The following is a 15,194-nucleotide window of genomic DNA, read 5'->3' on the forward strand; positions in this document are numbered from 1 at the left end:
GCACCTGATTCCACTGCTGAACAACATTTACTGTAAAAAAAATTCCCCTTATATCCAGCCAGTACTTTACCGTCCATAATTTAAGCCCACACATCAAGGGGGGGAATTAAGTTGATTATTAAATATATGAAAAGCCGGGCAGCCCATTCCTTAAGAGGGGGCAATTAGACAGTGGCCACCGAAAATAAAACAAAAGGCTTTAGTGAAATTCAAGAGGGAAAATGCCCCCATAGAACAAAGCGAGGCTACGCCAAAAATTAGTTGGTATAGCAATGCAGCTGCTTGATGGGGTATTCCCGGGGGGGGGTAGTCCCTCTGGGAATGCCCCCCCCACACACACACACCAGTGAAGGCTTTCCCTTCTGGGAATTCCCTGCGTGGCAGTGAGGGCCGGCACAGCTCCGCAGCTCCTTGACGCTGGCATGTTTGCCCCCGGGATGGCGTAAGTGCCCGTTATGCTGGGATAAATGGGCATTTACTCCTGTGCAGGGTCACACTGTCTCCTAAGAAGCTTCGGCTTCCCCCTTCAGGATTGCAACCTAAAACATATAAATGTAAAACAAAGATGTGTGTGTGTGTGTGTGTGCGCGCCATCAAGTCACAGCTGGCTTATGGTGACAGTGTAGGGTTTTCAAGGCAAGAGACGTTCAGAGGTGGTTTGCCATTGCCTGCCTTGGTGTGGGCTGAGAGAGTTCTGAGAGAACTGTGACTGGCCCAAGGTCACCCAACAGGCTTCATGTGGAGGAGTGGGGAATCACTTGTACAGAATAAAAATGTTACTCTGTTTGCTACTTGCAGAGTTGCTAGAATTCTCATACCCCTTCCCAAAATCCTGCCTTTTCAGCAGAGCCCAGCTTTTAAATATTGTAAAATACAACCATTCCATGTGAATCTCAAATATTTATTTCAGTATTTTGACAACTGGCTTTGATTTCAAATATCATCAGATGTCAAATGAAAGATATTCAGTGAATATTTGGGATATGGTTGAATCTGGTAAATCTTCAGCACCATAAGTCAGAGAGGATGATATTCACAAATATTTGGGTGACAAATTCCTCTTAATGTCTTCCATTCACCATAATTCATGATGCTGGGAAAGTGAAAATCCATTCTATCCAATAGCTCTGGTTGGATCTCTCATTTTGAAAAGTGTGCAAGCTTTGTAGCCTCAGACATTTGCGGCTGTGGCAGGGCCCAGCCAGATGTCTTCTGTTTCACTTCTGATTACAGAATGTTCCGACTGAACCACTTTGTGAATCATTCTGGAATTTCTTGGCTGGTGCTCCATGTTCTTGTTTGCCTTTAATCTGAAATACAGGAAATAATGGTTGTGAATGAAAAATTGTCTGCAGGCTAGACTGATGCACCTTGCACTGGAAGAAGAGGAAGAAGAAGAGTTGGTTTTTTATATGCTGACATTCTCTGCCACTTAAGGAAGAATCAAACTGGCTTACAATCACCTTCCCTTCCCCTCCCCACAACAGACACCCTGTGAGGTAGGTGGGTCTGTGAGAGCGTGACTAGCTCAAGGTCACCCAGTTGGCTTCATGCGTAGGAGTGGGGAAACAGATCCAGTTCACCAGATTAGCCTCCACCACTCATGTGGAGGAGTTGGGTATCAAACCCGGTTCTCCAGATCAGAGTCCACCGCTCCAAACCACCACTCTTAACCACTACACAACGCTGGCTCCCAATACAATAATACAACACAGATCAAGAAATTCCAGATTCGTTTAGGGTTTTGCATATTTGTTTTTTCATTTTTAAAAAAGATGGTATGCCCTACCAGTCAGAGAAGGGAATATTCAAAGAGGGATATTCTTACATGGGCTTTAAATAGGCAATAATCTCCATGTACATAGGATTTTTTTCAATATCAAAAGATTTCTTGTGTATGTGATTTTTCCTGCCGGAATACAGTTACGATGATTCTTTTATGATAATCTGTTACTCCATACGGATCCAAGATTTTGACAGAACGTTTCAACTGCGACTTGTAAAGAGGAATACTATGTGGTTTGTTTACATCACACCATGGTTTTTTAGCACCTCAGGAAAACAAATATGTGAGAAGATGCTGTAATAATGTCTGTTGGAAACTAACTCTAAATAAAATGTTTTTGTTAAAATGTTAACTGTGTTGTCGCTGTTTTGAACACTCTTAACACAAAGATAACCAATTTCTTGGAGCAAAGGGATAATTCACAGCCGGGCCTTGGTGGATTCTGCCCCTCCCAGGGAAGAAAGAAGCAAGGAACATGGAACATTCTTCATGTTGTATGCTCAAAATGGTATAGTTAAGAAGGGGTTATGAAGAGCTATTAATAGCCCCCTACTCCCTGCATGAGAGTATTCTTCTGCTTTATGTTTGATAAGACTTATACATGTGCCACATTAAGGGATTGAGACAACTGGAGGAGAAACTTAGTAGTGGATACCCCTTCAGTATCTTCCATGCTCACAGATTTCAGGCTCATAGATTTCAGGCTCAAATTCATTCTTTCAAGAAGCAGTTAAGTTGAAAGTGGGAAGATTCTGTGAGATTTTATATATATGGGTTAAATGTTGAATAAAGAAGTGTTACAAAAACATCTTCAGGTTCTCATTAGTTTTTATCTCCATTTATCAAAAAGCACTTACAAAGAGTTAACCTCTTTCAAGAGCCGAAGACAAAAAAAAAATTACCTATTCCCTCTCTTTAGAAAAGAGCTGCTTGTTAGGAATAGTTCTTTGCCATATCTGTTTACCTATTCCATTTCTGTATCAGTTGTTGGGTTCCTTGTATTGGAAAAAGGGAGGTGTGAAACATGTAGTTTTGGCAGCATGAATGAGGAAAACTGATAACTGATGGTACAAACAGTTTAAATGATTGGTCTGAAATATGGAAATTGTCATGCAGCTTAGTGAGATGACTTAATGTAAAACAAAATGGGTTGGATCTCAATAAGAATTTTTGCTAATGGAAGGGGGGTGATTTTTGCGGATTCCCTCTCCCAATGCAGACCTTCGATGCTGTTCTTAGAGGGAGGTATCCTAGGGCAGCATTTCAGGGAAATCAGGAGGCTACAGCAATTGGGGGGAGGCAGAAAGTTTTCCTTGTTGACAGGATACGTAAAGTGGTTTACAGATGGCTTTTTATACCTGGTGCTTAACAGACCCTAGATTGTGTTGTTAGAAATGTGAATAGGAAGGCACAGGGTTTTTTAAATCATGTTTGGTGATCATGTCCTAAAGCACAGAAATACTGGGCATATCCCTATATTAGGTAAAAGTGACAACTGGAAACAACGGTTCTTGTACTTGGAAGAGTAATATATATAACACACTTTGACACTGAGAGACCCTGTTCTTCAGTGTTACTCCTCTGAAGATGCCTGCCACAGCTGCTGGCGAAACATCAGGAAAGAAAATACCAAGACCACGGTCACACAGCCCGGATAACCTCCAAGAACCAATGAACTCTGAACGTGAAAGAGTTCGACAACTGGAAACAAGTTTCAGATGGGTAGAAGTGTTGGTCTGGAGTAAAAGAGCAAGATTCTAGTCCAGTAGCACCCGAAAAACCCAAGGTGTTAGCTTGTGAGAGTCAAAACTCTCTTTGTCGGATACAAAGGAGAAAGGAAACTTTTAACTCTTGAAAACTTATACCCTGGTCTTTAAGATACTACTGGACCTGAATCTTACTCGAAACAAGCTGTTGATGGATCCAAAAGCTGTCCTTACAAATGCCATACCATTCAAGAACAATTCCCAGCGCTAAGGACTGAACTGTTTTAATGCAGCTGAGAAATCTGAGTGGGCAATGCAGTATAAAAGATATTTAAAAAAAACCTATCCAGCCGTGATTTGTTAGAATTTGTCACTGTTCGATAATATACAAAACAGCATCTTTTTCTGGAATGATGTTTCTTACTTCTATTGTTTACTAAAGATAAATCAAATCCCACTCACATGTTAAAAGCCTGCGGAAGGGATACAGCATCTACAATTGTTTTGAAATGAACTAGAGATGAACGGTGCAATCCTACCCTCCTAAATCCATTGGTCAATAGATTTAGAATGGCTTTGCTTGCAATGGCACTGTTAAATAGTGACAACTGGCATGAGTTTGAAATGGCAGAGTACTGAAACCTGCAGAAGCCAATAGGAAACGATGTGGCATTTGTGCAACCAGAGAATATGCCGTGCTCCAAACTGCAATAGAGGTGTTATCTGGAAGCAACAAATATTGCGGTTTAAAACCCTGAGAAAATGTGATTTCCCTACAAAAGCTGAGAAAAAGATGTCTATATTCCAGGGGCATCATTTCAATGCGGAAGGAAAAATGCTTGGGGATAGAGGAGATTCACAGCAAGATTCAAGATTAAGCTGTAAAAACTAATGAGGTTCATGAAAAGACGGTTCTGCTCTATAACTTTAAATGCCAATAAATATAGGACCTGTTGATAAGTAATGTGTGACACATACATTTACGACCATTCTGCTTGACTCTGCTGTTGAATTCTTCACTCAGCGGTGCGTTCATTGTGCAGTGTGGGCAGGCCCGGAGGGTGCTGTTTGCATTCCCAGTCACCTTCTCATGTGATGCTGTGGGACTTGAGGGAGGTGCAAAGATAGCCATCACCAGAACTGCTGCAAACAGACCTACCCAGCAAGCTCCGGTGTGCAGAGCAACGTTTGGCACACACCAGAGAGGATTCGCAACCGTGGTTGACCCTGGGAAGGCTCAAGCTTGGCTCGTTTTTTTTTTTGTTTTTTTTTTAATACCATGCCTCTGAGGAGAAAAGTGCGACCAAGTTCTGCTTCCGGAAAGCTAGAAACGTCCACCCTGAGCAGGTAAGAAATGGAAACGTGGAAGAAAACAATGGTTTCTTTCCCCTTGCCTAGAAACACAAATATTTTGTTGCCTTTTCGAAAAAATAAAAGGAGTCGTGGTACAGACAGAGGCCAGAAGCGGCTGCCGATCAGTATTGTTTGGAAGCTGTTAGTTGTTAGGAAACCAGAGTTGTTGATTTTTCTTTCCTATGAACTGAAATATTCTGCTACAGGTTGCCTAGTTATTTTGTTTAGAAACGGTCCCTTTGCTCTCTGTCCTGTCAGCAGGTGCATTTCACTTATGGATATTCTTTCCGTGTGAAAACACTTTTCAAATTTTTTTGCTCTGCCTGCTCTGCTTGGAAACGTGCAGCGTATTATAATTAGCTTCCCCCCTGAGTGTTGGCTACCAAGAGAGCATTTCTCAACCTGGTCTCTTAGAGGAAAAGACTGGCAAAAGTGAAGCCTTCTTTAGGAAATGTGACGGGAAATTATCTGTCTTTACTAGTCAACTGCAAAGAAGCAGTGTTGAATTTTTAGTTTTTATTTACATTATTGAAACCTCACTACAGCAGAATCTGCTCCAGACATCTGAGAAAAGGAAAATTAGCAATACCAATCAAAACAATACATAAGTACAAAATAGGCATAACCGCAGCCTAGCAACATTTCAAAGTCAACATAAAACAAAAACAAAATGGCAAGCCAAACAACCATTCACCACTTACATGCAGAAGAAGAAGTTTATCTTCAGTTTGGCCTTCTGCCAAAAAACTGTCTGGTCCTTGTAATGGCCATGGATAGGGCAAGCAGCACCATAAAGTACCCAAGCTCCCATACTGTCAATAGTTTGTGCCAGCAGGGCAACTGGTTGGAGTATGGTAGGAGGGAGTCTGCTTCTGACAGGTTACAGGAATTTGATCTGGCTGCAAAATAATTTCAAAAAAATGTGCTAGTCCCCATGCTGATGGAATCCTAAGGAGAGTGACACCTTTCTAAGCACATTGACTTCAAAGGATTTAGAAGGGTGTAACTCTCCTTAGGACTACACTACTTGTTTCTCAGACTGAGAAGAGGTGTTTACTTTTTCATTCCTAAACGGACTGTGTATGCAGGCCGTCTTCTTCCTTCATTCCTGTGTATGTGTAGAAATCTCTGTTTCTTTTCAGATGGGGGTAGGGTTGCCAGGTCCCTCTTCACAATTGGCGGGAGGTTTTTGGGGTGGAGCCTGAGGAGGGTGGGGTTAGGGGAGGGACTTCAATGCCATAGAGTCCAATTGCCAAAGTGGCCATTTTCTCCAGGTGAACTGATCTCTATTGGCTGGAGATAAGTTGTAATAGCAGGAGATCTCCAGCTACTACCTGGAGGTTGGCAACCCTAGATGGGGGGCTTATTAGCTAGTCGTATTCACATAGACATACATAAACCATTAAAAAGTAAAGGTCCCCTGTGCAAGCACCGGGTCATTCCTGACCCATGGGGTGATGTCACATCCCGACGTTTCCAAGGCAGACTTTGTTTGCAGGGTGGTTCGCCAGTGCCTTCCCCAGTCAACTTCCCTTTACCCCCAGCAAGCTGGGTACTCATTTTACTGACCTCGGAAGGATGGAAGGCTGAGTCAACCTTGAGCCGGCTACCTGAAACCAGCTTCTGTTGGGATCGAACTCAGGTTGTGAGCAGAGCTTTTGACTGCAGTACTGCAGCTTAACACTCTGTGCCACGGGGCTCCTTCCCATAAACCATTAGGTTTTAATATTATTAGGTTTTAATATTTAATATTAATTCATTTAGAAGTGCAACTTTAACATTCCCTGGCCTAGTGCATATTACTGGAGATTGAGAATAGCCACAACTTTCTGTGTAATTCCCCCCCTCCACACACACACACACACTTCAAATCTTGGCCAAGTAGCAAGCCTATGTAGTTTAATATAGAAAACGTAATCTATACTGATATAATTACTTATTTAATACAGTTGTATCCCATCCTGCCTTCCAGGAGCTCAGGCCAAAATATGTGTACCCCCACAACAACAACCTTGTGAGGTAGGTTAGGTTGTGAGTGAGTGGCTGGGCCAAGACACCCACTGAGCTTCATGACAGTGAGGGGATTTAAACCTGGGTTTCCCCATTTCTCATCTGACCAGTAGTATCCTCTAGTGACCATTAATGTGGCTTTAGTGGTCAAAGTGTCAGTGAGACCAATGTTCTAATCCCCATTCTGTCATGGAAGCTTGCTGGGTGACCTTGAGCCAGTTGCGCACTCTCAGCCTAATCTACCTCATAAGGTTGTTATGAGGATAAAATAAAATAGAGTTGAGGAAAATGATTTAAGTTGCTTTGAGCCTAGGGTTGCCAACCTCCAGGTGGTGGCAGGAGATCTCCTGCTATTACAACTGATCTCCAGCTGATAGATATCAGTTCACCTGGAGAAAATGGCCGCTTTGGCAATTGGACTCTATGGTGTTGAAGTCCCTCCCCTGCCCAAACCTCGCCCTCTTCAGGCTCCGCCCCAAAAACCTCCCGCCAGTGGCGAAGAGGGACCTGGCAACCCTATTTGAGCCCCCACTTGGGACAGTTATAAATGAAGTAAATAAATAAATACACCGCATCAGATCTGTAGTGAAAACGTCCATGCTGGAGTTGTACAGCATGACTTCTCTTTCTGCAATGCTGGTACTCAGTCCTTATGTGAATATGAACGAATCATCCATTTGGGCCTCAGTTTCTCCCCCCCCCTTTTTAGTACAATAGACAAGAAATTGGAGAATGATGTATGAAAAAGAGTGCACGATTCTGTCCGCTCAAGTCTCTAGCCCAAATCTGGAATCATGCACCTGTTCCTTTTTTCTGCTGCCACCAACACTGTGAGCAACTAATAATTAATGAATAGTGATAGTACATTTTGTGACTGCCTTCTTACATTTGTGTTTTGGCAGCATTCTGAAAGAGCTGAGAGAATCTACAGCTACCACTGACCCTTTGTCTCGACGTGCTCAGACTTCCTTAGGAGGCCCCAGGTTGCAAGCTGCTTCTCCGGTTTCTCGCGGCAGCTTTTCACCAGACGCTCAGGAAGAGGTATCCCAGTTTCCAGAATGGCTGATGAAGGAGATCATAAAAGGACAGCCGAGGAGCCACTCCATAGGACTTATGGAGAACATACTGGAGAGTGAAAGAGTTCATCATGTTAGTCCTTCTAGGAGCCCATGGAAAGGAAAGGTATTGCAAATTCTCTTGCAGGGAGCTAGAGGGCTTTTAAAAATGTGAAATGATGTGAGAGATTGTGTGTGTGAGAGAATGCTTGAATGGTGTAAATATCGGAGGGGAATCTGTTTGGAAGTTTAGCCTTCCAATAAACTATCTGCCAGGTACAATAGGTGTATTGTCAGGCCGGCATGGCTCAGACATAACAGCAAACCATGATTTGCTTCCTGATTAATAAACCGGGAACGTGATCCCTCATTCCCTCCCACATACCACAAGCTAATTAGTTCCAGCCTGGTTAAACCTGTAGTTTGCCATTACATCTGAACTGGCGAAGTACCAGTGCCACCCTTCTAAGCCTATGCTCATTAGCTTCAGTGGACTCAGGAGAATTATCTGCATAAAATGGCACTGTAAATTTTCCTCTGGTCCTACAAAACCTGGATTGCAAACTTGTAACACCAGACTGTGTTTGTAATCCTGGCTTTAAAGTCAAGCACAAACAGTAGTTTGACAGTTCAGTTCAGAAGAGCCAACAATGGTTTACCAAACATCAAGTTACTAATTTAGGCTTGCCAGGTCCCTCTTTGCCACCGGCGGGAGATTTTGGGGGCGGAGCCTGAGGAGGGCAGGGTTTGGGGAGGGGAGGGACTTCATTGCCATAGAGTCCAATTGCCAAAGCAGCCATTTTCTCCAGGTGAACTGATATCTATCGGCTGGGGATCAGTTGTAACAGCAGGAGATCTCCAGCTAGTACCTGGAGGTTGGCAACCCTATACTAATTAGCTTGCTGCTTGAGAGAAGGGAGGCGAATTCATGTTGCACCGAACCATGCTTTTGGGCTAATACCTGAACTATGCTGTTATGTCAGACTGCAGCAACTTGTATCAGATAAGTTAGAACTGTTACATATGTTATGATCACAATGTGGATGCCAGTGAAGAGGGCCTTGTGCACACATAATCAGCAGCCATTGGAAACATCAAGCAGGGATGCATGGACGTTAAGAATATTTGCAAACATTTCACATGGGCTAGGATTGCTCGGAATGCAAAGGCAACTTTTGTCTACATCCCCATGCTAAATATAACACATCTTCCAGTTATTACTGAAAAGGGACACACAAATCCAAATACTAATCTGGTTAGCAGTATGGGACAAGAAGGTCCTTTAGATACTCTGACCCCAAGCCATTTGGGGCCTTCAAGGTAAGAACTACCATTTTGCATTGTGCCTGGAAAAAGATGGGTAACAAGTGCAGATCTTTCAGCACAAGAGTGATATGATCCCTGTATAGGGTTGCCAACCTCCAGGTGGTGGCTGGTGATCTCCCGCCATTACAACTGATCTCCAGGCTACAAAGATCAGTGGAGAAAATGGCCACTTTGGCAATTGGACTGTATGGCATTGAAGTCCCTCCCCTCTCCAAACCCCGCCCTCCTCAGCCCCCACCCCAAAATCACCAGGTATTTCCCAATCCGGAGGGGGCAACCTTATCCCTTTAACCAGCCCCTAACAATAGCCTGTCTGTCACATTTTGGACCAATTGAATTTTCCAGGCCTCTTTCAATAGGGTTGCCAACCTCCAGGTACTAGCTGGAGATCTCCTGCTATTACAACTGATCTCCAGCCAATTGAGATCAGTTCACCTGGAGAAAATTGCCACTTTGGCAATTGGACTCAATGGCAATGAAGTCCCTCCCCCCAAACCCCGCCCTCCTCAAGCTCCACCCCAAAAACCTCCTGCCGGTAGCGAACAGGGACTGGCAACCCTAGCTTTCAAAGGCAGCCCCACACATTCATATCAATACCTATACATGACTCCCTGTTTCCCTCCCAAATTACCCCCTCCAGCTGCTTCCCCTTCCAGCCACGGTTCCATTCAAGTATTTCCATAGTAAGCACAAGTCTAAAACCCTTACTGGATTGGGTGGGGGGGGGGTAGTTGCAGTGGATTTATTAATCATTCGCATTTTTATAATCATCTGCATGTGCTCCTGTTTTTTTGTTTTGGTTCTGTTTCCTGACTCTCTTAAGAGGGGTTAGGCAAATTCATGCAAGACATGACTATTAGACATGATAATTAAACGGAGTCTTCATACACAGACACAGTATATCTCTGAACATCAGATGCTGTGAACAGACAACTGTGGAAGGCCGTCATCTTTATGCCTCGCTTGAGAGTATCCAGTGGCATTTTGCAGACTGGAACTACAGTATCGAATTGAGTGGTTCAGATCCGGCCGGGCTGTTCTATTGTTCTTATGTTCTGATCTTGTGAAGGGTGGACTGTAAATTGTTAAATGAACTAACTAATAAAAGTTTAGCAGCAAGTGGTTGTTTTTTTTAATTCTGGCACAGCTATAGTAGAATGAAACACAACCTTTCCCATTTTTTTCTATCCCAATGAAGTCAGTAATCCAAGAAGCTATCACTTCACAGCTAAAGGATACATGTTGTGCACACGGTAAATTATTGATGCTTGATGTTCTGCACATATTCAAATAGCTGCCTTCTTCTTCAAGTAAATGAAAACTCTGAGGCAGCTGGTGCCTTTTTGATTAGGAAACAAACAAGATCAAGAGTGAAATAGAACAGATTCTCTACATAAAATTATACAAAGTCGGGAGACATTTTTTTTCTTTTTTAAAACATTAGAATTTGGACTTGTCTGGTTGAATTTATTTGCAGTAGTTTCAGCTCAGACAAAAAGGCACTTCTGCATAAAACTAAAAACTGGTGTATGCAGGTCACTATCTCAAGATAGCTCAAATTATTATTCTCCTTGTATGTTTCCAAGGGGCTTCCTTGCCTGAAATGCCAGCACGGCGTAGTGGTTAAGAGCGGTGGTTTGGAGCAGTGGAGTCTGATCTGGAGAGCTGGGTTTGATCCACCACTCATCCACATGAGGGGCGGAGGCTAATCTGGTGAACTGGATTTGTTTCCCCACTCCTACACATGAAGCCAACTGGGTGACCTTGGGCAAGTCACATTCTCTCAGCCCAACCTACCTCACAGGGTGTCTTTTGTGAGGAGGAGAAGGTGATTGTAAGCTGGTTTGAGTCTCCCTTAAGTGGTAGAGAAAGCTGGCATATAAAAACCAACTCTTCTTCTTCTTCTTCAAGTACATTTTTTAATTCATTTTTGCTTTTTGTCTCCATAAGATTGAGCAGCAAGTAACTCTTGAACAGCTTCAGAAACTGCATGCAGCCTTTCAGGTATGTCCATCCCAAAGTGTACACTTCAGTAACAAAGACAATTTTCAGAAGAACAACAACATGTAGGGGACATTCCGAATAATGGATTCAGAATAATCTTTTGTCTAGTGATAGATCTCTTTTTAACCTCTAGATATATGTTTTTGCCTCTGAATTGTTCTGTGATAGAGGGGAGACGCTTAGGAAGGCTATTCTTTCAACTTATTGAGAGACTAGCCATAGTAGAAAAAGAGACAGTACAAATCATGGCTTGGTATGCTTATAGTCAGAAGATTGTGTGGTCTCATTAATTTACATCTGGCCCAGATCAAGTTCCAACCGCTGCCTTGTCCCTATCTATATATCCTTCTTCCTAGGATTGCCAGGTCCCTCTTCATCACCAGCGGGAGGTTTTGGGGGCAGAGCCTGAGGAGGGTGGGGTTTGCAGAGGGGAGGGACTTCGATGCCATAGAGTTCAATTGCCAAAGTGGCCATTTTCTCCACGTGAACTGATCTCTATCGGCCGGAGATCAGTTGTAATAGCAGGAGATCTTCTGCTATAACCTGGAGGTTTAGAAACCAAATTATATACCACCACACCACTACTCACAGTCAGGAAATAAGTATGGATACGGCTAATTCAATTTGAGTCAATCACAATTACAATACAGTCTCAGGTATACAAAATTTATCGCAATCTAGTGCTCAAGTGCAGTGAAAGACATATAACATACAACACACAATACTATTTACAAACCTATGCTCATGGTCCTACAAGGTAATAATCTCCACAATCCTATTCAGAGTAGTCTTCTCAATAGTAGGCTGGAAGTCAAGATTCAAAAGTCCCATGACGGTAAAGTCCAAATTGATTCTCAGAAGAATAATGAGGGGAGACGATCATTTCAATTCTTCTTCAGCCCCTTTTCCTGTAAAATCCATTTAAATCAATAAAATACATATTGCATAGGTATAGATTTTGAAACATAAACAAGTTGATATTCTACTTACAATTTAGTTCAATAGTATTCACTTAGAAAATCATTTTTATTTCTCCCATCCGAGATGAAGGCGCTACCACGTGTAGTTTAATTTAAATATTCCCTCCAAGGGTATATATTTTTTTAGAAGACGTGGTCGCTTCAGATGATGCTAACCATTCCCATAGGGATAGAAAATGCTACTGCCGAACCGGGATATTGCTACAGTTAAATGGTTCCAGCTGGCGCGCACGGGGGCTCCCTTCTTAAAGCAACATGTTCTAAATAAAACAAGACAAATCATTTTCTAAATTAAGTCCATGAGGTTCTAAAGATCCAAAAAGATGGATGAAAAATGCCTCTTTCTGTCTAAGGATGCGCTCGTTGTTCCTCCTGTCATACTTTTTGCCCCTCAAACACCATATGACAAAGAACCGTAATTCACTTTCATTATGGCGTGCCTTAAGAAAGTGCTTTACTACCGGAGCTGAGCAATTGCCTGCACGTATGCTGGATTTGTGTTCTAATATTCTCGTTTTAATAGGGCGTATGCTAGATCCAATGTAAAGTCTATTGCAAGGACAAATCAAGCAATAAACACAGAATTTTGTGTCACAATTGGAAAAATCCTTAAATTGGAAAACAAAGTCCATGTCAACACGTTTAAATTCTTTTACTTCCAGTGCCAGATTACAAGCTAAACACTTATGGCAGCGATAATGTCCTACTGGACCACGTGGTTTTATTCTGTCTGATATAATGTCAGTGTGGACAAGTCTATCTTTTATAGATGTAGTTCTATTGTACCCTATTTTCGGCATTTGCTGGCATCCTGGGATATTTGAAAGTAAATGCCAGTGTCTTCGAATGATTGCGGTAATATGGCTAGAGAGATGGTTGTAACGAAAAGCAAATGTAAGAGACGAACTATCTTTCCTATCTTGCTGATTATTATAATAAAGAAAATCATTTCTATTTCTAGTTTCTGTTTTGTCTTGAGCTTGCTGTATAATATTATCTGGATATCCTCTCTGTAATAACGCTGTAGATAGTTGTTGTGCTCCTCTATTATAGTCAGTCACAGAGGAAATATTCCTTTTTAACCTAATGAACTGGCTATAAGGCAAATTCTCTCTAAGATGTTTAGGGTGATGAGATTTAAAATGTAGAAGAGCATTGCAATCTGTGGGCTTTTTATACGATCTTACCCCTAGATTAGTCGGGGATTTCCAGTATACCACAGTATCAAGAAAGGGTAACTGGTATTTATCGATTGTGCCAGTAAACCTAATGGTTGAACAATTATTAAGCCAATTCAAAAATGCATCAAGATCAAAATCTGCTGTCATAATATAAATCATATCGTCTATATAGCCTTATAGCCAGTTCATTAGGTTAAAAAGGAATAATTCCTCTGTGACTGGCTATAATAGAGGAGCACAACAACTATCTATAGCGTTATTACAGAGAGGATATCCAGATAATATTATACAGCAAGCTCAAGACAAAACAGAAACTAGAAATAGAAATGATTTGGGGAGGGGAGGGACTTAAATGCCATAGAGTCTAATTGCCAGAGCAGCCATTTCCTCCAGGTGAACTGATCTCTATTGGCTGGAGATCAGTTGTAATAGCGGAGATCTCCAGCTATTACCTGGCGGTTGGCAACCCTATTCTCCCCGCTCTTCCTTGTTCTCCATTTCTGCATTCTACTTCATGTGGAAACCATGGAGGCTGACTCTGCCCACAGAGATCAATCAGATAGGTCTTCATGGTGGTGCATCAACACCTATCAGGAAACTCCAGCTTCATGAATTTCTAGAGATTTCTCTCTGATCTGGCCCAGATACAGGATGGAGGGTTACCTCTTTGCAAGAACAGCTAAACTTCCAGCTAATCATTTCCATTTGAAATGTTATGAGTGATTTGTTGGGACTGAAGCCTGTGATAGTGCAAACAGCTCATGGTCTCTCTGAATGCCTGGCCTGATACATCGGGTTCAACTGAACCCAACTTTAGGAGAGCCTGAAGACCGAGAATATCAAGTATCTTTATGCTTTATTTCTGCTTTCAGCTTTGCTCAGTCATTAGGATTTTTCAAGAGAGAAAGAAATGATACTAGCGTGAGTTAGAGATGCCAGCCTCCAGGTGGGACCTGGGGATCCCCTGAAAATTACAGCTCATCTCCAGACTATGGAGATCAGTTCACCTTGAGAAAATGGATGCTTTGGAGGGTGGACTCTATGGCTTTGTACCCCACTGAGGTTTCTGTCCTCCCCAGGCTCCATCCCCAAATCTCAAGAGTTTCCCAACCTGGATCTGGCAACTCTACCCACCTCTGTCCCCTGCTAGTAGCCAAAGGAGACCTGGCAACCCTATGTGAGAATATGGTGTTCAGCCCTAAAAAAGGTTGGCCACCCTCTTTCTAACTATATTCTGAATTATATTCTGCCTATGGCTTTATCTGCTTCCAGGAGTTAGAAATGAATGGACATAAATATTTGGATATAGAAAACTTCAAGCATACAGTGAAGAAATGCATGGGATCCCACAATGCAGTAAGTGAACAGCAGTTTGAAAGATGAATGGCAAATATTAATACAAGGACTAAACTTGGGAGATATGGGGTGCATGAGGGACTTAACTGCTTTTGCCCTGCCCCACATTTAGCCTCTGGCTCTTAGGGCCGTTATTAGTACTGCTGCCCCCATTTTGGGCATCTTGCAGTTGCTGAGTTGTACCCAATGATTCTTTGCAAGTAGAGACCCTAGCACATCTCATGAAATCCTGATCCTTTAATATATAAAAGTTCATTATGCATTTCTTTTGCCCCTACAGGACGATGAGCAAATAGAAATACTTTTCATGAAAATAGACTACTCTGCAAGTGGCAGGATTCAGTGGGTAAATTCATATTTGAAACAAGTGCAAAAAGAAGACGTGTGTGTGTGTAAAGTGCCATCAAGTTGCAGCCGACTTATGGAGACCTCTTTTG

The 15,194-nt window shown here is 42.4% G+C and overlaps 1 protein-coding gene across 1 annotated transcript in view; it reads left to right on the forward strand.

Annotated features, from left to right (window-relative positions):
• The first annotated feature begins 7,766 nt into the window (after nt 1-7,766).
• Nucleotides 7,767-15,194, forward strand: part of LOC130485453 (WD repeat-containing protein on Y chromosome-like) — a 38,263-nt gene continuing 30,835 nt past the window's right edge. Inside the window, exons 1-4 of the mRNA XM_056858654.1 lie at nt 7,767-8,037; nt 11,187-11,240; nt 14,674-14,757; nt 15,038-15,103. Of these exons, the coding sequence (XP_056714632.1) occupies nt 7,921-8,037; nt 11,187-11,240; nt 14,674-14,757; nt 15,038-15,103 (321 nt within the window). The 5' untranslated portion in view covers nt 7,767-7,920. The remainder of the gene's footprint in view (nt 8,038-11,186; nt 11,241-14,673; nt 14,758-15,037; nt 15,104-15,194) is intronic.

This window comes from Euleptes europaea, chromosome 12 (genome assembly GCF_029931775.1).
Source record: "Euleptes europaea isolate rEulEur1 chromosome 12, rEulEur1.hap1, whole genome shotgun sequence".
Lineage (NCBI taxonomy): Eukaryota > Metazoa > Chordata > Lepidosauria > Squamata > Sphaerodactylidae > Euleptes > Euleptes europaea.